This window comes from Spinacia oleracea, chromosome 5, assembly GCF_020520425.1.
Source record: "Spinacia oleracea cultivar Varoflay chromosome 5, BTI_SOV_V1, whole genome shotgun sequence".
NCBI classification, from domain to species: Eukaryota; Viridiplantae; Streptophyta; class Magnoliopsida; order Caryophyllales; family Amaranthaceae; genus Spinacia; species Spinacia oleracea.
Window position 1 is genome coordinate 23,644,981 of NC_079491.1, and position 26,613 is coordinate 23,671,593.

Here is a 26,613-nt window from a genome sequence, read left to right on the forward strand (position 1 = left end):
AGTTAAATTTACACAACTGAAACCTTCTTAAAAATCACCAAATCACTCAATTGAAGAAATCACCACAATTCTCCCTCTCTTTCCCTCTCAATCGCGGAATTGCTCTCTCCTCCCGGTTCGCTCGAGTAGCGGAAGAAAGATAAAGCGAACAACCAGCAAAGGTACTTCTTCTCTTCATTCTATCAACAAATTATAGGATTTTTCTGTTGCAATTGCTGTTCTCTTTTTAATTTGTTAAAAAAAATAAAATAATGGATGAGCATCAAGACATGGAGAAATTCGGGATGGAAAATGATTTTGAGGGGGGGCAGTATATTGGGGATGAATTTTTTTACAGAAAGCGGAAAGAAAAAACAGTTCAATCTAAGGATGATGCAACGTATGGTGTATTTGCATCCAGTAGTTCTGAAGATGATGATGATGGTTCCTTATCTGGGAAGAAGAAAAACAAGAGGCGAAAAGGGGGGATTATTAAGAAGGCAGATTACTCGAAACCCATTAATTTTATTTCCACTGGTATTTTTGCTCCTAATGAGGAGGTAGAGCTTAATACCAAAGGGGGTGTTGAAAATTCTGAGGGTGAGGAGGGTGCAGATGGGTTTAAACCCGGGCTTGGGCTAGGTGCTGTGGCAAATGTTGGAGTTGGATTGGGGTTTGGGGCGGGTTTGAGTAATCGAGGGGAGAAAGGATTGGGAGGTAGGAGGGATGATGGTGAAGGGGAAGAGGATGATGAAGAGTTGTTCTTGCCGACCAGCTTTGGGAGGAAAATCAAGGAAGGGGCAGAAAAGCGGCGTGAGAAGGCAAAATTGGCTGGGCACAGTGGGGGGAGTAAGTCTCAGTCAGGAGGGGTAAGGAGAGGTTCGGATGTGTTGGACAGTAATGTGGGGGTTTTTGAGAAGCACACAAAAGGGATTGGGTTGAAGTTGCTAGAGAAGATGGGGTATGGTGGTGGTGGGTTGGGGAAGAATCAGCAAGGTATTGTTGCTCCCATCGAGGCGACGAAGAGGCCGAAGGGGGAGGGGTTAGGATTTAATGACTACCAGGAGAACAAGAACTTGCCCACCTTGGTAAATATACCTCCACCACCTGAATTGGAGGGAAAGCAATTGTCTCTGAAGAAGGAGGAAAAACCCTGGAAGAAACAAGCTCGAGCTCGTGCTAAGAAGAAAGAAAGTATTATCACTCCAGATGAGTTTTTGGCGATGAAGGCAGAGGAACAAGGGCCGGATTTGGTACTTCAGAAGGTGGTGGATATGAGGGGTCCCCAGGTTCGGGTGTTAACAAATCTGCAAAATCTGAATGCCGAAGAGAAAGCTAGGGAAAGTGATATTCCCATGCCAGAGCTGCAGCATAACATTAGATTGATAGTAGACCTGGAAGAGCTTAATATTCAGAAGGTGGATCAGGATTCCAGGAATGAGAGAGAAACTGTCATTGCATTGCAGAAGGAGAAGGAAATGCTCCAGGTAGACGCTATGCGCCAGAAGAAGCAGATTGATTCTATGATGGAGATATTGCAGGTTCTAGACAGTATTGAGGAAGAGAATACGTCCGGGAGATTGACTTTAGAATCCCTTGCAAAGTCCTTCGGAGATCTCCAAAGGAGGTTTCCTGAGGAATATAAACTTGGTAACTTGTCTTGCATAGCATGTTCACTTGCTCTTCCTTTGTTAATTAGAGTATTCCAAGGATGGGATCCACTTCAGAACCCATTGCATGGTATGGATGTCATAGCTATGTGGAAAGGTTTGTTGCAGGGAGATGAGGATCATGACATTTTTGAGGATGCATCAGCTCCATATTCACAGTTGGTGGCTGAAGTAGTGTTTCCTGCAGTTAGAATAGCGGGTATAAACACATGGCAGGCTAGAGATCCCGAGCCTATGCTCCGGTTTCTGGAATCATGGGAAAAGTTGCTTCCACGCTCCGTGCTACAATCACTTCTTGATATGGTTGTGATGCCTAAGTTGTCTGAAGCAGTGATTTCTTGGGAACCTTGTAGAGAAACTATACCAATCCATGTGTGGGTGCACCCCTGGCTTCCATTGCTTGGACAGAAGCTGGAGACTCTCTATCAAGCTATTCGTATAAAATTAGGAACTGTTCTTTATAAATGGCATCCTAGTGATATGTCAGCCTATACTATCCTATCACCTTGGAAGACGGTATTCGATGCTTCAAGTTGGGAACAACTTATTTCCCGGTCCATCCTTCCCAAGTTGATAGATGTGATGAGGGAATTTCAAGTTAATCCTGCTAATCAAAAACTTGATCAGTTTTACTGGGTCATGACTTGGGCTTCTGCAGTTCCCATACATCACATGGTTAACTTACTGGAGTCACAATTCTTCAACAAATGGCAGCAAGTTCTGTACCACTGGCTTTGTACAAGTCCGAACTTTGAAGAGGTTCTGAAATGGTACAATGGATGGAAAGATCTTTTTCCTGCTGAACTTTTGGCCAACGAACGTATTCGGATGCAGCTAAACCAAGGCCTGGAGATGATGAGCCAGGCTGCTGAAGGTTTGGAGATGGTTCAGCCTGGCGTGAAGGAGAACATTAGCTATATGAGGGTGCAAGAACAAAGACAATATGAGGCTCAGTTGAAAGCCTCCCAACAAACAGATGATGTGCCTAAGACCTTAAAAGAAGTTGTTGAATTCTATGCACAGCAGCAAGGCTTGCTCTTCAAGCCAAAACCTGGGAGATTACACAGCCATCACCAAGTATATAGCTTTGGCAGTGTAAGCATTACTGTGGATTCCTTGCATCAGAAGATCTACGCTCAAGGCCATGGAGAATGGTCTTTGGTTACTCTTGATCAACTCCGGCAAATGCAGAACATTTCTGGTTCGGGACGGCACTGAGCTTTGCTGGTAGGCTGGTGCCCCATTCCCTATTATTTCGTTTACCCTCTTTCGGTTTTCCTCTCCATTGCAATCGCAATTCTCATAAAGATTGCGGAAGATTACAAGCGGGTTCTCACTTTCACCAGGTATGTTCTATGTTCTTTTTCCATCGACTTTTAATGTTCGCTGTTTGGTTATGGTTAGTCCGTTATTAACTGATATGTAGATATTTTTTATGGACGATAATGATTCTGATTGAAATTTTGTAAAAAAGAACCGGAAGAAGTTATAATCTGATGAGAACTAGGGTTAAGGTGGGTTTGAATCTAAATTTTGAGGCTGAATAAGGGATTCGTGTTACCAGTTGAGTTTCTCACTTGCTTATTTTCGGTAATTATGGGTTCAATTTCGTGTTATATGTTGGGATTTTTTGCATAGAGTTATGAGGTGAATTTTGGATTTTTGGTAAATTTGTTTTTATTGGAAATTGTTGCTGTGATTTTATGGTTTTTTGTCTAGAATTATGATTAACTTGGCCTGGGTTTTTTAGCATTACATTAGATTACTGAAGAAACTTACTGAATTGCTTGGTGTGTCTTAGTAACATCACTCACAATATATCCAGGTGTGCCTTAAGAAGTATTCTTTTGGAAATTCTAGTTTTTCGGGGGTCTTTAACAAACTTTATCTCACCCGTAAATGCTAATCTAATATCAGGTATAGGTGTGAGGAAATCAAAATCCAAGCGTGGGAGAGCCCACAAAAAGTGAAATTGGAGGAAGAGTTGAGGAGATTAGAGGTATATCTGAGTCTATAACAATTGTAGCTTTTTGCTCAAATCAAATCCCAACCTGCTTAATTCTGAATTCAATCTAAATATCTGAAGCTTAAAATATATAGTGAATCGTGATGTATTAAGATGATTGCATTGATATTAAATGTTGTGCTGGAATGTAAAAATTGTACTCCCTCCGTCCCAAAATTATTGTCCTGTTTTCTAAATTGGGCGTCCCAAAATTATAGTCCTGTTTCTAATTTTGGCTACTAAGGTTCCCACTTTCTCATGTACTATATTAATTAAAAAATAAATTGAAAACCCCACCCATGTACTATATTCCACTTTCCTATGTACTATATTATCTTTCACATGTACTTTATTCCACTTTTCCATACAACTCAATCATCATTTGTACTTTATTCCACTTATTCATTTACTATATTCCACTTTTCTTAAAATCCGTGTTTTTGGTCAAACAGGACAATAATTATGGGACGGAGGGAGTAGATCATTAGTTTAAACATGTTTTTCTGAAGTGCTTGCAGAGTTGTAGTAGGAGATAATCCTTTGATTCCAAGTTAATGCTTAGTTGCTTACCTTTTCTGCGGTTACAGAAAATGTCATGTGTTATGAATTTTGTTATGGAAATAATGAATACTAGTAAGACATTTACATTTTACAGAAAATATAGCCTTTGTTCTTTTACTTCAGGTGTACTCTAACTCATCTATCTGCCAGGTGTCCATCAAAACAATCAAGTAATTATAAAGGCCATAAAACCACAAAGTCCACAATCAATCATGTCGTATCCTAGCTAGTGGTAACGATTGAGGGCTCGTGTCACGGATTTGAAACCCGCCTCCCCCATTTATATTTTTTAATGCCCTTATGTCTCATTCGTCAAAAAAAAAAGAGCCATAAAAATTGTATGACCATTTTAAACCTAAGAAATTCAGTTTTGGATGAAAGAACTTGGTGATAATTAATTTTAGTAGTAGATAGCAAGGTAGTTAACGACTTAGACTACCTTTCTGCTTAGGCTAATAATCTAGGAGTAAATTTTTCATTGAAGAAATGACTGTAATTTTTTCGATGTACAAACGAATTGCGGAAAAAACAATAAAAAAGAGCAGAAAATTAGAGTAACAAGGAACACCATACTGAACTTTATTAGAGTCATTAATATATGTAATGTTACACAACTGAATTTCTAAAAACAGAACAGTACACTTTTGACAGAACTGGACTTTACGAAACAAACTGGACTGAACTTTATGAAATAGAACTATACAGAACTGAACAGAATACTGTAGGAGTGCAGGGTTAGGGGCTGATGGGTCCGAAGGCAGGAGTTGCAGGGGCTGGTGGGTCAGATATGGGCTGCAGGGTAAGGTCCAAGCTTGGATTGTAGGATCAGGTTCAGGTTTGAGCTGCTGTCAGGTCTGAAGTCTTGGTTACATATGCTATACAACCTCTCTAAGAACAAAAACCCACTACACAACACATATAAGCATACTAGCATTCAATATCTTTATATTTCCTATGCTCTTAATAAATAGACTAGTCCATTCACGAAAACACTACCTACACTGGTCTGGTGATGTTGATTAACTTTTGGTAGAGGCTGGTAATATTTATGTATACTATACTCTTTGTGCTTGTGTCTGAACTATCCAGCTAGTGTTGCTTCCTGTTCGTAGTTCTTTATCTTCATTTTACGTGGTTATTCTATAGTCTACCTGTTTGTTTTTCTTAGGCGGATTATTTTCTTCCTCGTGTAAATTAGGTTTTATTTGTTTTAAGTAAGTAATCATTACTGCTATGAGTTGATTAGCATAAAGAAATCAGAACTGAAAATCTGCATTGTATGATAATTGTCATGATTCAGCTAATGCTAAGATCTATGTGGAATTAAACGAAGACATGCTAGGTATTATCGTCTAGCAGTTGTTGCAAACATTCAGAAGATTATCCTAATCTGTAAGTATTAAAACTAGCTCAAAAGATCTACTGCAAGGTAGCAAGTTTTATGGCTAAATGACTGAAAACATATATATTTTTTGTCAATGACATCTAGTTTAATCATTATTCTGAACTGAAATTAGAGGCTCCAACATGATTCTAGGAATCTAGGCTGTTGACGTGTTGTGGTAGTGGTTTTTGTTGTATCTTTATCTGCTGCATTCCACTCTTACAATCTTAAAATAGCCTTTGATTTGATACATGAACTTTTCCAGTCAATTACTAATTGAATATCGCCATTGGGCTCAAATTGAAGGAACAAACGAACAGAAGAATCCTACTGAAGAGCAAAAGGCTTGTGTCAGAGCAAAAGACTCGTAGGCTTGTGTCAGATTGATCTGCACTCCTCTAGACGAACCAGTATTATGATATTAAAAATAAATGCATGACAAAATTGTCTTATTATTTTTCTCAAGAATTTGTGTGAAGTATCATGTTTAGACGTTCTGCATTTATGGCCTTGTCGTGTGTTCCTATCGTTGTATGTTATTCAATAAATAAGCTGCTACCCTTGGTGGAATTTTAGGCTTTTGGGCTGTCAAATTCTAGATTCTAGACTTTTGTGTGATAAGGTGACTCTGTGGATGTGCGTGGTGTTAGGGTTTTCTTGGCTCTTCTGTTCTTGTGTGTACGACTCCTCTTCCTGAGCCATGCATCTGCATCTGAAGCAGGGTGTGACCCTCATTTCAAGAATTTAAAATTGTTGTATACATTGTTGATTGTGATGCTTGGTCTGACTAGTTGACAGCTTGATTATATCTAGTGCTCTTTGGCTAATACTACACAAGTTTTATAAAGTTTATTACGAAGGTGGTTCACTCTTTTGTCATGTTTGATCATACTCATTACTCCCTGGTCTCCTGTTCCTTACACAATACTTCTGAAATAAATCCCATTTGCTTCTTATCATGATGAGTGTGCCTGAAATCATAAGTTAACCCATGTCTAATAGACATTATGGTTTTTATATAGTTTTCGAAGAACTCTGAGAAGCTAATAGATGGTATAAAATACAAAATATAAATGCGTATTCTTAATTTCATCTAATGGACCAACTTTTTGGATGGAATTTTGTATTTTAGTCGAGCCGAGGGATGTGCAGTGCTTGCCAAACCACTCATTTGTTTTACTCTTACATTCAGTGCCATTATTTAGGTCTAAAGAGTTATGCCTTTGTCAAACTTAAATATTCAGCCACTAACTTGTAGGCTATGGGGTTGTTTATCTAAGTGAACTGATTAATATTTTGCTGTGAAAAAGACCTGCAAGAGCTGTAGTATGCTTACTCATTTCCCTTGTTCCTCTGCCAGTTGTGGGCATTACATGTATTATTCTTGTACAATGTTAGGTTTGCACGCACATTTAACTGGTGAAGTTTTTTTATTGCTTTCATTCATTCTCATTTCTCACACCTGATGTCTGGTGTTGTTGTTACTTGATTGATAAGAGAGGAGGGTTCATTGACTTTAGATTACTCATAAGATTACTTGTAGTTTGAGTTTTGCAGCTAGGGTTGATTGTGATAACCGTCTTGAGTTACGAGCTAAGCTGCATTCTTCTACACCAAGCTATATCCCGATGTACAGTTGTCATAGAGGCGCAGTTGCGAAGCTGGATAATGTATTTGCATAGCAGGGGCTGACCCTCATTTCAATTTCAAGAGCTATAATTGCTGTATACATTGTTGATTGTGATGTTTGGTCTGACTAGTTGACAGCTTTTATTATGAATATGGTTCACGTTTTTGTCATGTTTGATTATATTCTACGTTGAATTACTTTTGTAATCCCTTTGCTAATTCTAAAAACTCAAACCAAGCCCTTTTCTGCGATATCATAACCAAATCAAATGCTTGTTGTTTAACGTGGTACATACAAAATAGGTCAAATCAAGGAACCATAATATATAGGTCAAATCCCGGAACAACATAGAATCACATTTGTTTTCCTTTTATCTAATCCTATACCTCAGAATCATACATTTATATACAACAAAACAATATTACACCCACTGTTAGGGTTGCCCTTTCAAAATTAAACATACAAAAGCTAAAAAGAAAATGCACAATCATTGGTCACTAGTTGGCTGTATATCTTGACCAGTATTAACTTACAACTTCGTTTAACTATAATTGGTCTATCAAGCTTCTGCAGATTGTTGTACTTTTACATCAGATTCGGGTTCACAATTCCAAAGATCTTTCATCTCACCTCTGCAAAAGCCCAATATAGTTGCCACCCCTGAACAACAAGCATATTTATGGACATTAGGAATGTTTGACAAGAAGCAAAAAAGAGATACAGTTCATCATCAGCAATATATTTTTACCTAATGTACATGGAACCAGGTACAATAGTGCAGGTTGACCCTCCTCCATCAGGTACAAGGCAACATACGTGAAGATAAGCCCTGTAAAAGATTTAACAAATACAGAGAGTAAACAATAAAAACAACCGACTGCAAGAATCACAGGATTCATGGCGCAACGTCCCAATCGACTGCATACGGAGGCCTAAACCCCACAATTCTAGACTCCAAGCTTTCTTCAGGGAATCAAAGATGACCTAGGCGCCGCCTAAACCCCAGTGGTGTGAGAAAGCCACTTGGGAGCTTGTAATTCTTTTCTTGTTACTTGTATTTTCATTTGTTTGGATTTGAGGGAAGGAAGCTTCAATGTGCTAATTACAAATTTCATAAGCGAAAGTTACAGGGAAATTCAATAGTCGCTCTATTTTTAAACGTAAATATCTCCAACTATGCTGGATAAAAGATATTAAAAACTTGATATTGTGAAACTATACATCGAGACGAATAAAATAAGATCCCACAAAAATAAATATGTTTTGAAATTAGAAGACTCTCTTTAGTTGTGAATATTGTCAAGATTCCAAGTAAAACTAACAAAAGAAAACGGAGGGAGTAATAGAAGGCAGGAAAAGAATAATTGAAAACTAAGTTCAACACAGAAGCCTGGGTAAGAAACCACTTACCAACACCATAACCAACTACCAACCAGAAAAAATATCCTCTGAATAATCCCTTCTTATGTGCCTTGTCATATCTGTTTTGAGTAAAGAGAGATACTTGAAATTAATATAAGAACGGCAAAACATATGTACTTTTTTAAGCTTCAGCTTGACATCTGAATATAATAAAAACATCCATCCAATTTATCAAGCAAACCAAGCACCAAACCAAACAATTCCACCTTATTGTTTTAGATGATTTAGAAAAAAATGTCCTTGGACCTTGTAGCATTTTCTCATCTTAAGTATTTAGTTACTAATGCTTTCCTATGATATAGTTATGCTACAATTTCTGGTTTTGTTCATAGGTGGGTATCTATTGGGGGTATAGAATGAGGAGCAGAGGCAATATAAGAATCGAACCCTAAACCTCTCAGTAGCGGGGCAGGACAACACTCGTAAGTGGTAACCTTTAGAGCATCTCTTGATACCTATATGATTTAGCTTATGGGCCAAGCCGGCAGAGGACATTCTCATTCTGATGTCTTCTAGCTATCACAAATTCTTATTTACAATGGGTGTACAATAAATATTGTACACCGGAGTAAAAGTTAACTCAAACTACTTAAAAGTTAAGCTTATATATGTAAAAGTTATATACTTTTAGTGATAAAAAATTTCATTTTAATAAAATTTATTTCTTCAAAATCAATAATAATGTATAAAATTAATCATTTAACCCTTTAAAATGTTTATCCATCAACTTTTTTTTACTAATATTAAAGTTAACCAAAAGTAGGTTAAAGTTACAAAAAATTGAATAAAAGTTATCTTGGTGTACAATAAATTTATTGTACACCTTGTGCGCACAAGACCTTTTGTCTAACTATTGGCCCAATACGGCTTTTATTTGAAAACAAAATCAAACACTTCTCCAACTTAAGGAGGATTCAAAAACTTTGGATAAAGTCCCCAATTTATAGAGTTATCCTTGCACATAAACCTTCATCCCTTTCAGATCAGAAATAATAGTACTGTTTTCAGATGTCAACTATACATTGAGACCTAAACTTCAGAACACTAGAAATGAGGAATGGGTGCATAATAGTTTGTTAACATAATATTTTGTCCTTTATTAATGAAAACACTTTATTTTAGCACACATATTAATAAGAGGTGACAAAGGAAGGTAATAGACAATAACATCCCTACCACTAACACACTAATCATGTACCCGCATACCCATGTAAGAAGTGTGTCAACTAAAAATAACTTTCCCAAAAAGGAAAGTGTGTCAGCTAAAAAAGAACGAAGTAAGTAAAAAAGAAAAGTTTAAATACCTGTAGCAAAATGAGACAAGTAAACCAGGAAAGAGAATGTCTCCGAAGCCAATCATATCATATCCCTTAAATGGATCATAAAAACGAGGGATTCTCAGAAGCATAGGAAGATTTTCGCCACCGCTATTTTGACCACTTGCAACCTGGAATAAATTAAAATTGCACTTAGGGGGGGAAAATGTTAAATTTGCATGACACGTTCCCTTGAACCTCCCCCAAATTAATCGAATTGAGGTTATCATGCCACGTTTCCACATTTCCTTTTCCGGTATATAGGATGAAGGCATTCAAGATATGTTTAAGCAACTATGACCAAACTACCCTAGACAATACAAGATGCAATAGCTCCAGTGAAGACAAAGATGCATAATGATGTAAGTCGTAAGTACATGACGAATAATCTTACCGCAACCATGACGCTTTGCTGGAATATTCTTTGTGAAATGAAGACCCAAAAGATGTCATAAAAGAATGCACAACACAGTAGAGCTGTTGCAACCTGTGTATAAACTGGAAATTTGGTCAGTCTAGTATGCTTCCAAAGTAGACAATGTAATGGAGAGAGTAATTTGCACCTTTATATTAGGCAACCGAATCATCTGCAGAACTCTGATCATAAAACAAATTCCCTGGATTTTAGAAAATAAGAAAACCACTACTTAATAAGAAAACCACTACTTAATTTTCATGAATTTTAGAAGAACGAACCGAACAAGTCAAATAGAAAGTAGCCTCAAGGTGAGCAATTTCATTTATTTGCACCCAAAAAATGGTTCTTCTAGATCCTTATATTTTATCAAAGAGAAAGCTGTGAAACTAAGCATTTGGCGACTTCCAGACCACCCAGTAACTTCTGAGCATTTAATGTGCAAACCTTATTCCCAAAAGGAGTCAAACGGACAACTTTAAACGGTGAAAGTGAAAAGGTCATGGATGAAGCATAAATATGATTTCATGGAAAGAATTACATAAATGATTAATCAAAATGTGAAGCTTAAGTTCAGCACCTAGAACAATAGCACCATTCATTAATGTGAAATCTGTGAATGCTATGAAATTGCAAAAATTCCAAATATATGTTATTTTGAATATAGCCAAGGTTCCAAAATTCCAAATATATGTTTATTTTGAATATAGCCAAGGTTCCAAAATTCCAAATATATGTTTTACATACTAGAATAATTAACAGAAACCAAACAAATAAATGAGAGGAGCATCAAGAGAAGGTTATCCCCAACGTTAAATTTGGACATCAATTCCAGAACTCATAGAGCATTGCAGTCCTGTTCCTGAGACTATAAACATGAAATAGATACACAAACAGTTATTTATGGGCTTACAAGAATATCTTGTCCAATCCATGAGTATGATCTGCTTCGAGTCACCATCCAAAAAATCGCAAAGCCAAAACAGGCTAACCATACCAAAGAACGAATAACATACAAATCCCCGACAAGAGGTAATTTTATATGTATTTGTCTAGCATTTCCACATCGTCTGCTTAGCAACATCGCAAAGAAACAAGCATTCAGAAGGAAATAAACATATATAAACAACAAAAGATTTTGGAAGAGCCACAAAGAGAAAAGTATTCAAGATCTACCTTAGCACAACACTTGTGAAGCAATAAAACATTCCCTGTAGACATGATCAACGCATAAGAGAACACAGAACACCAAGTGCAGTATATCCAAGTTAAAGAAATAAACCGTATAAGACAAGCTTCAAACTGATGTAGCACAGACAGACATGGATGGTTCAACTAGAAATTCTAGATTTCAGCACAATTATATATTAAGAAAAAAGGGTGCCGCTGGGCACTGAAGAAAAATAGTATTCATCAAAACATTAATCTTGGACATGAAACTAGCTGTCCTAAGAAATATCTGTCTGATACGATATTTATTTACGAAAACAAGAACGAGAACACCCACTTCCATCATTAATACCATAATAATAAAAACTAAATAAACTGTGTATATCCTTGTGATGTGAATATAAACATGGGGTGGAACATTTGTTAAGGATTGAGTCTATATCTATATATAATAAAAATAGAACTCTAAGTGCTTGAGTGCTTGACTGTCCGCCGGATTGTTATAAGCTTAACCAGAAACCAGTTTTTAGTTGAATTTAGAACAAGTCAATGACGCTTGGTACCATTATCCTTTTTCTTATCATTTCCTTAATATATGTGCAAATTAGGCTTCCACTATACATTTGTGAACTTTAATCTCCAAACTATTGTAAGCTTCAATATTGAACACTTACAAGAATGCAATCTATGTAAGTAACCAAGCTAGTCATTGTCTCTTGTCACAGACACACACATTTGCAAACTAACAGACACACAAAATTTGTGTAAGCTTCTACATTCAACAGTTACAAGAATGCAATCCTATGAAAGTAACCAAGCTAGTCAGTGTCTCTTGTCAAACACACAAACACACAATTTTTAAAACTCCATATTATTTGATCAATGAAATGTAAGATTTGCACATATTTGTTCATAGTTTACTGATAATAAGACACCTAGAAATTGGCATGCTAGAAGAAAGCCAAGTTTGGATACCTGGGCACAAAATTTCTGCTTTTTATATACAAAATAGAAAATTTGATATCTCCTTAGAGTTGTCAAAAACTTAATCCCCATATTTTGGCCTGAGGATGAAGGGTAGACACTCTCAATTCAAGTAGCAAATACACTTCAGCACCAGCAAGAGAAAAATTCTAGCACTCAATAGCAGAAATAAAAGAGTTTTCAAAAATCAAAAATTACCTCAGAACCTCCGATGAGGAACATAATTATCAACACCTTGACAAACCATGAGGACATAAAAAAATATAGTAAAAGCAGGAACGCTGAAGCAGCAATGACAAACACTATAGCACCCACTACATTTATATCAAGTGTATCCAGCTCAGCTTCATCCTTGGGTGCAGAAGATTCCTGCCCAAAATAACGGTAAAGAGATCATTTGAGGAATAAATGAACAGATACAGAGATTCAGTGACAACTCATTCCAAGATATCAACTTTAGGGGGATGCACAAGCTCTTTACGATTAGAAGACTAGTCAAGGTAATTTTTTATATGATAGGTTTTCCTTGGATAAAAGGTCTAAAAGTTCTACCACACAATTTCCTTTGAAGTCTTCAAAATCAAATTCCAAGCTTCCATCGATATAAAATACCAAGACTTTAAAAAGACAATATACTACACATCCAGGCATACAAAACATTATGTCAAAGGAATTGGGCTAACTTATGGTTCTGTTTTCTGTCGTCTTTTTCTGTCTCTTTCCAAAGATTGTTGTCTTGATGTACTTTAACTATTGTTGGTGCAGTTTCAATAAAAATACGTTTTTTTTTTCTTATAAAAGAAATGAAGCAAAAAGTGATTAGACTCCACAGCCAAAGAAACCAACAAAGTTTTGAACATCATACCTTCCAATCTTCCATTACTTAAAATAAGCAAATGGCATAAACTAAAGCCCTAAAACTGTAGAGGCTTCCTGTTCGGGCCAAACCTTATTCTTCATAATGGAAAATAGTGGAAGGGGGTGGGCGGGTGGTGGGGTGTAATCTAAGGGGTTGTCTGGTTGGGAAGAATCAAGAAAAGGAAAATAGAAGCAACCTTTCCCTTATTGACTGTTTAGTTGCCATTTTTTAATTCTATTCCCCCCTTTTTATTCCTGTTCACTGATTCCCCACCCCAACTTGGGACTTGAGCATTCCCCCATTTCCTTCATCAACTCGAAACCACAACCCACAGCCAACTCATCCACACCGCCTCCCGGTCACAACCTTCACCACCAGTCCACCACCACCGTTATTTGGAATACCCATGATCCTGTTCACTAATTCCCCACCCCAACTTGCAACTCAGGACTTGAACATTCCCCCATTTCCTTCATCAACTCTCCTCTACTCCAAAACCACAACCCACGATTCATCCACACCTCACAACCTTCGCCATCAGTCCACCATAATTGTCATAGAGTTAAACAGTGTCATACCGCAAACGGACATTTGTAACAAATCATACATGTTAAGACCGAACCAATTGGTGGTGGATTTCGGTCCCCGATACCCGCAGTTAGTTTACCAGTTGTCAAGTCAGCCATAAATTGTCAGATCTACTCTAGTGTTGGGCATATCACCAACTCACCGCCACAAGATATGTCTGATGAGTGATGACCACCAATTTCTACACCAGTTTCCCAGAAACTTTCAGTCATCGCATCAGAAAGAGAAAGATGCCTAAATTTTTATTAGAAAAAAAGGTGAAACCTTCTAATGTTGGTGAAACATCAGAATCCATGGTGAATGGTGGAAGGAAGAGAATGACAAGGCTGTGGGTTTTGATTTGTTGAATGCATATTATTTTCCTATTTCCAAGAAACCAACCAAACAAAAATGACAAATTCCATTTCTTGATTCTTTTCCCCTTATTTCCCTTTCATGATCCCTTTCTTTTTCCCTAGTGTGAACCAAACAGCCAGTAAAATTATTAATAAAGAAAGGCAAGCTAGCTAATTAAATAATACTTCGTATCACTTAGACATAAGTAAAACACTAAATAGAAAATTCCACAACTAGAAAAGAATCACCAGACCATCCTGAAGCTATCTAAGTAAATACCCCGCCATCAAAATGTTGATCATTGCTTTTTGATCCCAATACCCGTTCAGCCCAATTTTTTTTTTTTTTTTGACATCAGCTAAATGACAGTTCATACAAAATGAAGCGAAGGCAAACAAATACTAAACTGAGCTTTACTAACTCTTAAACTGGAAATTTAAAAACAACAGTTGCTTGCGACAAACTGCACTCTTAAGGGCCCTTGGGCCTCGGAGAGAATCTTCAAATGGATTCTGTAGTTCAACCTGCAAAAACAAGCTTCACCTGTGGTGGTCATGGGTATTTTGAGGTGGAGGCTGAGGACAGTAACAATGCAACAAACTTGGTGACGCCAATGGGACAGAACTTTGTCATAGGTATGGGTATGAAACTTTGATGGAAGTTGTGGAAGGAAAGAAAAGATTTCATAAATGGATGCAAGATGTGTGGGTGAGACTTGAAACTCGCAATTTGAACAAAGGGCAAGTAATTGAAACACCCCCAAAAGGAAAAGGGGCAAGTAAAAAGGGACGGAGGAAGTATTTAGTTTTATTTTAGTTGGCTTTTCAGAGTAAACGCGTTAATAAGCAAAATTTTAACTTTCAACAACCTTCAAGCTCCCAATTTCAGCTAGCTTATAAAATCCACCTAGTAACTTAGGTTGGGTACACTAAAGATAAAAGTGTTTTATTTTCCTTCTACTAAAGCACTATGATCCAAGTTCACTCATAAATAAAAACAATAAACATACTTTCTTTTTTATTCATCTTTAATAAAAAAAAAACATTCCACCACCAATCGCTCTCCTAAATCTATGTGCAAAAGGGAAATGGAAAGTTTATATGGGGATGAAAGGAGTACTCCACATGCATCTCGTGGATAATTATGAATTGATAATAAATCAAGCAAAACAATTTGCAATCAACCAATTATTCAATAAATCATGAACTTAAAGCAGTAGAAAATCTCAGCCTTCTTATACATAGATTTTATACAATGCGTGTATCAACCGTACACTTTAGGCCAATCAAAATCGACTAACAAGAGAGAAAGAAGATATAGAGACAGGATGTGCACAAGGACAGCTTCTACCAGCATGAAGTAAGACTTGTGCTGGTAATGTAATTGAGAGGCAAAAGATGCTATATGAACAGACGGCTTTTTGAGGAAATTTTCCCTTCCTGCCATTCATAACGTTTCAAGACAAAAGAGATTTTATATCCAAACATGACATAGCCTAGTAGTCCTACAAAGAGAATGTTGATTAACTATAGCTAAAACTACACAAGACAAAACACACTTCCAGACATGTCATGCACACTGGTTCAATTTTTGAGAAATGAGATTCAAGTAGTAAACCTTTGGTGACAGTTCGTCATATCTTTCATCAGTCTGCTCATGTCCACACAGATCCGGCCAGACCGAAGCAGCAATTAGTGTTGCAAGAGATATAAACCATACTAAGCTATTAGAGAGATCAATAACTGAACGTTTTAGTAAGTATATTCGCAGCTCCACTGGAAACATATCAAACCCCATAGAGGGAAAAAAAAATTGTCAGTGAAGTTTAAAGCAGCAGAAGAAAAGGATCCAGCTTTAACCAATGTTAGCCTTACTGCTACTCCAAAGGCTAACTCTTTGCCTCTCCTAAGACCTATTCACCCGCTTTCGCAAAAATCCCAAGTTTCCATTCATAATTAATAAGTTACAACAAATTACCTCGATTCCCTGCTTCTACAGCTTTGCCTAGAATGTCTCCTCCGAATTTTGAGATCATGACAACAGGAATAGTAATATTCAAATCTGTCTCATTCTTGGAACAGGCCATTTCATCAAGGCCTGCAAGATAAGAAAAATACTCCATCTCAGAATATATGGCAAGACGCCATTTAACTTTATATTGTTGAATAGTAATATAAGTCGTAAAAAAGAAATAGAATTAAGGGATGTTTCAATTTTACCCTTCAAATATCTTCTTCACATTGAATGCGATGTTAAAAACAAGAGTATAATAGTTCATTGACCTCTTTCTAGATTCAAGGTCTCCATACCCTTTAAAAAAAACCTTAAACATGCTCAAATGTCGATGGCATGGAATCTGCTAATTTCCAACCAACTGAAAAGTAAGGCGAACAAAAGAAGCTTATGCCTGTTGAGGCAATCATTCTAGTGCCTAAGGGTTTTAGGGGTGCTAATTGAATTGAGAGCAACTTAGACAGAGCTCGACTCAAGTTGACTCAACTCAAGACCTTAACAAACCGAGTTGAGCCAGGCTAGCGACTTAGAGCAACTAAAAAAAAAAAATTACTCCTGTTTCTAAAGTTCTTTCCACTTTTTTTGCTCAGTTTTCAATGCATATCTGAATCATCAATATCTTTGAATACGTATTATAAAACAATATAAAATATTGATATTTTGAAACTACAAGAGACAAATCAAACAAGATCCCACATGAATATTTTTAACAAATATATTTATCGATACAGAATTAGGTTCCACGTGGAAAAAACTTAAAGAAACAGAGGGAGTGCAATTTTTTACGTAACATATTATATGTCCCATATCTGTTAAGAAAGCAAACAACAACCTTGTTTTCTCTATTAAATGTCTTAACCTCTACCAATCCTTACTAGCAACCTACATATGATTCTTAACAAATGTTTGAATCATAAACCAATGCCTAAACCAAAAAGTTGCCTAAATGAATGTTTAAATCATATAAAGGTATAAAATGCTTTTAAGTACAATATAAGAATGAAGTGAACAAAAGGAGGCTACAATAAAAAGAAAAGTAAACAAGATAGAAGTATGTTAGAAGAAGAGGAAAAAGAAGGAAAAAGAGGGAGAAAGAAACATCAAAGGAAAAGTTGTCCCATTGGGAAAGCCAAATCAAAGCATATGTTTTATATAGAGAGTATTGTAGTTTTCAAGCATATCCTTGAATTGTCCAACATTGATTGGGGAACATAAAACAAAGCCTATGTCCTCTATAAAAAAAAATTGATTTATGGCTACTTCTTAACAAATTGTCCCGCATTGATTGACACCTTGTGAGCTAGATAATAATAAAGTATTAAAATAATATATCCAACCTTCTAAGTTATTTATGATCACCAAAGCTGCAGCACCACCAGATTGAGCAACTTTTGCCTTGGTTGTAAACTCGCAGTCACCGCGAGTAGATAGTGCGACGGATTCACTCGCCTGCAATAACGAACAAGCAGATTAATTGTCTCAGTAATGTAAACTATGTGGTTAGAGTAATACTTACAAAGTTTAAAATAGAGGGAGCAAGAAATAAGACTAGAAACTTTCAATTCACTTCTAACTAGGAAATTGCTTCACATATTCCCTCAATCATCAATAAAGGTCGTCAAGTTTAGTCCTTCATACCTGGTCATCTATATATGTTTCGCATTCTCTTAGTCGTCTTCAGGCCTACTACAACAGAAACTTTATTTCAGGTAACTACCAAACCAACAGAATGATTGCACAAACCAGCCACCAGATCCCTGTTGCTCCTCTTAAACCCCAAACATCTAGCTGAGTGAACAGGAAGTTGCCGATCCAAAATCGGGAATGGCACCTCAAACAACCTCCGCCACATGGAAGTTGATCACTTTGATTAAATGTTTCCCAATCTCTTTACTCCCAAAATGCAAAAAACATGTAAAGGGAGTGTGGTCTTTGATTGAGTATATTCCTAGTGTTAAGCCAATGCAAAACACGACAACATTTGAATTAAAGTTGAAATGGCTTAAGGCCACTAATGTAAATGAATCAGGAGATCTTTCTAAAACTCTATAGAAAGTATAAGAGACCCGTTGACATGGAGGTGTGAATCGACATAGCTTGGACAGATTCCATGGTGGTAATTAAGAGCAGGTGATTAAGATTGATTAACTAAACGATAAACACAAGCTTTCGAGAGGCTTGATCTCTCCCAAAATGTAAAAGCAACAGACATCTCTCATCAATAATCAACATGCTTTCTTCCTCTCTAATCTACCCTATTTATAGAGCTTCTCCTCAACTGCTCAACCTAACTAGCTACCTTCTTCTTCAAACCACTTGAACAAAATTGTAATGATACTACCTAAACTGTCCCTCCTTTTAGATTGATTCTTGGCATGTGGAGTGTATAGGAGAAAAATTACAACCAAAAAAGGAGAAAAGAGGCTGGCCAAATAGAACGATACCAATATTCCCTTTTGGGGGGGAGAAGTAGTAAAAGAGAGTGCTAAATAGATACCAAGAGGGTGCTACATATGTATTTAAGGAATATTAGAGCCAAAAATCTTTCCCTCAAACAATCATGATCAATAAATCTACCAAGTCCAAAAACGAAAGGTGATTGTTGACATACAAAGCACCAACTATACAAAAGCCTTAAATAGGACTTTAAACCTTCCCATAAACTACTTTAACCTTTGAAGAATCTTTCATTTCTTTGTTTCCATGTGAATCAACATATTACCATTTACTAACTCAACCATTTTCCACACTTCAGTGATTCACCTCCTCTGTTTTTCTCTTCCATGCCATAATAATATTTTTTCCTTGTATGCTTGAAAATAACTAATCCCAAATTCCCAGTCAAACAATAACATAAGTAGCATGTAGGAACAGTAAAAAAGTCAAGAACTCAAGGAAAAAATGACTGATAGATGATCGGCAGACCTCCCACTACTGGGCACCAGCAATAACAGCTTGCAAAATTAAAATTTTCTTCTCCTAGTAACATCTTTATGTAGGTTTCTCTGTTTGGCGGCAAAGAGACATGCTTTCAGAAATGAGGGGAACTGTTGTTTCCTAAATAACCTTGGCTGGAACGGCAAGACGTTTGACTCGGAGAAATTCCTAACAGAAAGGAATGGTCCATCCCATCATGGAGCCAAAGCGTGGTATCATCTTTATAGGGACGAACCTTCTTGTACACAAGTGATTTAAATAGAATCAACACTGTAGATTCTTTGTATGGATCATTACAATGTCTAGTAAAGAAAATATATCTCTGCCTAACATGAGCTTCATTTCATAGCAGGAGAAACTGGGAAAGAGACAAATAAGCAGCAATGTAAGAACCCACAAAAATCAGAAAATTTGTCATAAGGTCCACTTCAATAAACATCAGAGTTCAGATTCTAGATTAGCAGCAAGACTCAAGTTAAGCTTCCACATAACACCAAGAGTTTCATTTGCATTCAGTTGCGATCCTGACTTCCTGAGCACATTGCATTTCACAATCCATGCTAAGACCATGACTATAATCAATTATCAAAAATTCCAGCGGTTTTCCACTTTTCCTTATATGGCTTGCTGGGTAACAAAATAAAAATCTGCCTGCAGCAGTATCTGCATAAGGCTTCCATCACACTATAGATGTCACATGCACCATTTACATGTGCTTAAAGTCTCAGCATTCATTTTCAACTTTCAGTATTTGTTGCTATACATGCAAGCACGTAAAAACTTCAACCAACCAGTCAGTTCACCAGGTTGTGCAAGTCTAAGTAGAACTCAAGCTAATTTTCCTATCAATTCTGACTTCTCACCAATATAGTATTTTGAGGTTCGTCTAGAGTTCTAGACCAAATCATGGTCATATTTACGGAAGGGATGGCAGAACCACCGATGGATCCTTATCAGAGAACCATGGACACGAAAAACAAATACATCTAATTATCTTCAGTTAATTATAATCCTGATGTGATTACTTGCAATTAAGTCTAGGATTGAAGCATAAAATGTCACAGAAACACAGATCACTGAGACAAGAGAACTTAACAGTTGACTAAAACAGAAATAACAAAACTACGGGCTCACACACATCAAAATTCATGGTAAAGAGGATTTCAATGCTACAATGCACCCAAAAGAAAGCTCTTCATCAACCATGCCTCAAATCTCAATTCCCCCACCATCACCCCCCACCCACCCCACCCCTCGACAGAAAACAAAAAAAAAGTAGGTGAAGGAGGAAAAAAAGGTGCGTAGCTACGATAAATTTAATGGAACACAGACCTTCACTGAAAAATTAGAGCAACCATTCAGGGGATTCATCATTACAGCTGGAAGTCTAGAACTTTTCTCCTCGAGAGAAGGGTAAGGACCAAATTTTGAATTTATTGCACTCAAAACCCCTTTCCCAACACCATCAATCCAGTATTCCACCGCAATCTGGAAAGAACAATTCACCAAACGCACACATAAATTAAGATTCAAATATTATAAAATTAAAAAAAAAAAAATATATATATATATATATATATATATATATATATATATACTTCGCAAGAGCTGATAAAATGAAACAAGAGCTGATAAAATAGCATACTTCGCAAAATGGAAAGAGCTGTTGGGGATTGGGGCATTGCATAAAATGAAACAAGAGCTGATAAAATAGCATACTTCGCAAAATGAGATCAAACAATGTACAGGCTGCACTCAATTAAATTACATGTTAATATGTTATGCATAGTTTTACCAAAAACCCTAGTAATAAAAGTATCTAAAGTACACCCTTCATCCAACAAATAATTGCATACTTACCTTATTTGGATGTCCTAAAATATTGCACATTCTATTTGGGGGGAAATCAAATGGACAATAGTTATATTATAAACATCCTTGAGAACTTTGGCTTCCATGCAATACAGGCATCCCGAATGGGAAACTTTCACCAGAAACTATTAAAACCTAGTATAACCTCTCTTTCCTTAAACAACAACTAGTACTCTGGTCCACCCGATGCATGTGGACCATGGAATTAAAACTCGGTTGTTCTGTAACGGTTTTGGATTTTCCATTCCGCAAAACCCTACCCAACTTTCACATGCCCAAACCAATTTAATATCCTTTCTGATCCCCATATACGTTTTACTAACCACCCATTCCACCAAATCTTCCCCCTTATAAAGATCATGTTAACTATCCAATCAAGGAAATAAGAGATAAATGATTGACTATGGTCTCAAAAAGGTTTCCTCATTAAAAATTTAGGTACGAATTGGTGACCTTCCAGAGTTCCAGTCCTTTTTTAAGGCAGCATGTGCACTTCCCCTTCTTCTTCTTTTCTATTTTCATAAAGAAATATTTTCATTTCCAAAAAAGAAAGATGAAAGATTCTAAAGAGAGGACCAGCGCTTCACCGAAAGATAAGAAGACACTATTTCTGAAATAGCACTAAATTCACTCTTTAAAAAACATTCAAAGGAGATCCCAGGAGCATGTGTAAACAAGGGTACAAAATAATCTACACTTTCCCACATCGAAATAATATGTGCAATCCTCGCAAACCTTCACCCACATGACAGAAACAAAAAAAACAAAAAAAAAGAGGTCGATCATCAATGCTACTACCTGCCCGGATGCCTCCTAAAACAAAAAATTGACGAAATTTACAAATGCTCTACAATTGTAGCATACACCCCCAAGAGCCCCAAGTTGGTTTAGGAAGATCATTTGAAACCAAATTTATTGTTTCTGTCGGTTTAGGAAGAAAATGAAAGTACGATTGATACCAAAAGTTGTCTTCAAACCAAAACTAACCTCGGTTAAATAAGGATGTAGAAAATCATTGCATTTTAAAGTGGGGCGTGAGCTAAACAGAGCTAAGTTGGAACTGGTTTTTGTGTCTAGATGTAATTTTTCTAGTAACAATAAGGTCACAAGCTAGTTTTCCCGTTTAGAAGGAACCAAATCCCTTACCTTTAGATAACTCTTTAAGCTATCATGCAGGATTTTATCAAAATTTAATTGACTTCAATCTACTCAAAAGAGTAGGCCCTCAATCGCATACGCATACTACACATCAACAAAGTCACATTAAGCTAAACAGGCCATTAGAAAGATTGAAGACCCTATATGGTGTATGCACATAGGTACAGACCAACATGAAAAACTGCCTTTCAACTACCATGCCTAATATATTTTTGCAACCACAAATCACCATTGAAAACTTATTTAACCAACGGAAAACATAGAAGGATGTTTAAAAGACTAACCTTTCCACCTTCTGCATACGTATTTATACTTTACTCATCAATGATTCTTAACGATACAGCCCATTCTAATATTCAGAAATATAATCTTGGCAGCTAGCATTACTAGATTAGTTACATTTTCAAAGAAATCAAATTACAAATTCATTTCCATTGCATACAAGATTAATCATCCAAAAAAAAAGGTGCAATTAATGTGCTTAAATTAGAATTGACAAACCCCATTTGGACAATAAAATGATCAAATTAAAATTCTAAACTGAAATTGAGATCCAAGACACGTGATTGAAAAGGCATTGATAAATAATTCAACTAACCTTACGAGCTTTATTGCTGCATTTGGAAGAAACTGCATCATCAGCGGCGAAAGCGAAGGCGAAATTAACAACAAAAAACAGCAAGATCGCCTTCAGGCGCAGATGAATCGCCATTACACTGAAATTTGAGGGTAAATGCCTCAATTTCCTTATGAAATTTTTTGGGAATTTTTTTTTTTTTTTTTTATTTATTTTGGGTTCGTTCTTGTTCTTCCCAAGGTTTTCAGAAAGTGTAAAATGGTGGACGGGAATGTCGGGGATGAAGGGTGGTTAAATTTGAAAGGCATACCCGAATTCTTGGGGATAAAAAACTTACACAAATTCTTATTTACAATGGGTGTACAATAAATATTGTACACCGGAGTAAAAGTTAACTCAAACTACTTCAAAGTTAAGCTTATATATGTAAAAGTTATATACTTTTAGTGATAAATTTTTTTTATTTTAATAAAACTTATTTCTTCAAATCACTAATAATGCATAAAATTAATCATTTAACCCTTTAAAATGTTTATCTATCAACTTTTTTTTTACTAATATAAAAGTTAATCAAAAGTAAGTTAAAGTTACAAAAAAATGAATAAAAGTTATCTTGGTGTACAATAAATTTATTGTACACCTTGTGCGCGCAAGACCTTTTGAAAAACTTAACTATCGCAATTCTCAAGTGCTGCGTAGTGTCTTAGTCGTTAAACTTTATTACATCCAAATTCATTACTCGTATTTTATGGTTAAAAAAAATACTCAAACTATACGGATTTATTAGTTTATGGTTAAAAAAACAATAAAAATCTTACGTGGATAATTTATGGAAAAATATTGATTATTGACAAAGTCCCATTAACTTTATCACATCGCTCACTAATGTTTCATGGTTTACTTTTTATTTTGGACAAATTACTTTAAATTATCCTACCTTCTAATGATTTCTCGTCAATGATTCCCTTTTAATTAATAAGACATAAACAATTAATAAGACAACGTCAGAGGTGATGTCGAAAATTGAGAGTTATTACCTTTATTGCATAAACAAAAATGCAAGCTTGAAAAAAGAATTAAGTTTGTAAAACTTGTTTCTAGGAAGTACTTTGTTTTCAATAATGTTTATTCAACTCTTTTTTGAAATTTATGGAGTAATTAACGATATTTACATCCCATTTACTTTTATTGAAACCATATGACCAGGAACTGACTATAAATATTTAAAAGCATGAGGTGTATTTGTTAAAGAGTCTTTTTTTCATAACAGTTAATTCTGTAAATATATTGAACTTTTATGACTATTTTTTTTAATAATATTTTATGATTACTTTTTATACTGATTATGGACACCAAAAAATGAAATAATGGTAAAAAAATATAAACAATGATAAATAAGAAACAATAATACAAAAAAATGAAACAATGACGCAAAAAATGAAAAAAAAGATTCTGTGTTAGTTTTTCTTCATTGTATATAATTATTTGTATACACTAATATAAACCTGGTCCATGCTAACTTAGCGTGGACCAGGGCAATGGAGTAATTTGTATGGGTAACATATGTAACTGTCACGTGACAGTTATTTTGTAATTTTAAATATTAACTATATGCGTATTACAGTAACTATGTGTTTTAAAGAGTTACTATGTGTTTTGAAGAGTTTTAATGCGATTTTTGTCTAACCCACTTTATATACGTTTTAAACTTTTTTATTTTTCAAAATTTCAGATCTACATTCTGTTCATTCTCTTTCATTTTCTCTCTCTTCATTTTCTCTCTATGCTTTTCAAATTTAGCCCAAATTTCTAGGTTTTGTTCGATTTTCTTCGTAATTATCTTACAATTCTTATGATTGGATCTATTAGATGAGGAAAAATTGGAGGCCGGAAGTAGTAGATCAAGAAGGAGGTTCGTCGTTGCCGAAATCGAATCGAAGAATTTGCGCTCGCCTACAAATCTTCGCAAGAATTTTTAGAGATCACATCTCGGTTTGTTGTTTTTTAAAGAATTTTAAGTCTATTTTTATTTAAAATTGAAAATATTTGTTGTTTTGAAGAAATTAATGTTTGTGTTTTACCGAAGTATCGTTTTCACTTCGCGAATTCGATCAGTGACTTCACAATTTTAAATAGTAACTATATGAGTAATACAGTAACTATATGATTTAAAGATGTACTATGTAATTTTAATGGTTACTATATGTGTACAATAGTAACTATATTATTTTAATGGTTACTATATGTGTACAACAGTTACTATATGTGTACAATAGTTATTATTTTGTTGAGTGATTCGAAATGTTTGTTGTTTTGTTGAAATTAGGGTTAGTGTTTCACATAGTTAGTATATAAATGATATAGTCACCTTTAATTTATGTTGCGAAATATTATTTTTAATAGTCACTGGAATGTTCGTTGTGTTTATGTTAGTAGTAGTTTTTAGAGTAACTATATTTTTTTTAAAAGTTACTATAACTTTAAAACAGTAACTATGTGTTTAAAATAGTCACTATATTTTTAGAAAGTTATTATAAGTTTAAAACAATAACTATGTGTTTAAGATAGTTATTATGTTATGAACAGTTTATAGTGACTTTTTGATAAATAATAGTTACTATACGATTACATTATGTACTATGTTATTTAGAGTATGTATTTGTCCGCTTCTTAGATAGTGACTATATGATTATAATGGTTACTATATGTGTTCAATAGTTACTATATTTTAATAATAGTCACTATATATTTTATATAGTTACTATATGGTTTATATAGTTACTATATATTTGATATTTGTATAAGAAAATAATACGAAGTATCAATCACATGTTATTTCAGGTCTTAAAGTTGCACTATCTAGTGATGAATCTCCAAAAATACTTTACAATATCATTTGTATAAGAAGAAATAATGCCTTAAATTTAGAAAAAAGAGACAAGGGCTGTGAACTTTAAGAATTGATGCAGCAAAGCACAAGAGGTAGAAATAGTGTTTGTTGTTTGGGTGAAATTAGGGTTAGTGTTTCATATAGTTAGTATATAAATGATATAGTTACCTTTAATTTATGTTGGGAAATAATGTTTTTAATAGTCATTGGAATATTCGTTGTGTTTATGTTAGTAGTAGTTTTTAGAGTAACTATATTTTTAAAAAAGTTACTATAACTTTAAAACAGTAACTATGTGTTTAAAATAGTTACTATATTTTTTAGAAAGTTATTATAAATTTAAAACAATAACTATATGTTTAAGATAGTTACTATGTTAAGAACAGTTTATAGTGACTTTTTGATAAATAATAGTTACTATACGATTACATTATGTACTCCGTACTATGTTATTTCGAGTATATTTTTGTCTGCTTCTTAGATAGTGACTATATGATTATAATGGTTACTATATTTTTACAATAGTTACTATATGTTAAGCTAGTTGTTGTGTGATTATAATGGTTACTATATGTGTACAATAGTTATTATATTATTATATTAGTTACTTTGTCTTATATAGTTACTATATGTTTGGAATAGGTACTATGTTTATTTTATCATGATTTGTTACCATATGTTTATTTTCTTCAATAGTTACTATATTATTTATATAGTTACTATATTATTTATATAGTTACTATATGTTTGAAATAGATATTCTGTTTATTTTATCATGACTTGTTACCATATGTTTATTTTCTTTAATAGTTATTGTACGTTTTATATAGTTACTATATTTTTGAAA

The 26,613-nt window shown here is 35.1% G+C and overlaps 2 protein-coding genes across 11 annotated transcripts; one reads left to right on the forward strand and one right to left on the reverse strand.

Moving 5' to 3' along the window:
* Positions 1 to 22: 22 nt before the first annotated feature.
* LOC110802683 (septin and tuftelin-interacting protein 1 homolog 1-like) lies at positions 23 to 7,399 on the forward strand. 10 transcript variants are annotated; one of them, XM_056829030.1, is made up of 3 exons: positions 23 to 2,995; positions 3,567 to 5,607; positions 5,906 to 7,399. In XM_056829030.1, the coding sequence occupies exon 1, from the start codon at positions 252 to 254 to the stop codon at positions 2,865 to 2,867; it is 2,616 nt and encodes an 871-aa protein (XP_056685008.1). In that variant the 5' UTR covers positions 23 to 251; the 3' UTR covers positions 2,868 to 2,995; positions 3,567 to 5,607; positions 5,906 to 7,399. The 10 variants fall into 10 exon arrangements, with proteins under 10 accessions (XP_056685008.1, XP_056685009.1, XP_056685007.1 ...); XM_056829031.1 differs by having other exon boundaries at positions 7,143 to 7,399; XM_056829029.1 differs by having other exon boundaries at positions 3,567 to 3,648; positions 4,949 to 7,399.
* Positions 7,400 to 7,532: 133 nt separating this feature from the next.
* On the reverse strand, positions 7,533 to 23,185 carry LOC110802684 (signal peptide peptidase-like 3). Its single transcript, XM_022008130.2, has 14 exons — positions 22,898 to 23,185; positions 20,602 to 20,757; positions 17,670 to 17,781; positions 16,297 to 16,416; positions 15,937 to 16,094; positions 12,735 to 12,905; positions 11,559 to 11,593; positions 11,296 to 11,452; positions 10,531 to 10,584; positions 10,362 to 10,454; positions 9,956 to 10,098; positions 8,640 to 8,710; positions 7,978 to 8,058; positions 7,533 to 7,889 (listed from the first exon to the last, which is right to left on the reverse strand). Exons 1-14 carry the CDS (start codon positions 23,009 to 23,011, stop codon positions 7,789 to 7,791), a joined length of 1,566 nt encoding a protein of 521 aa, XP_021863822.1. The 5' UTR covers positions 23,012 to 23,185; the 3' UTR covers positions 7,533 to 7,788.
* Between the last annotated feature and the right edge of the window lie 3,428 nt (positions 23,186 to 26,613).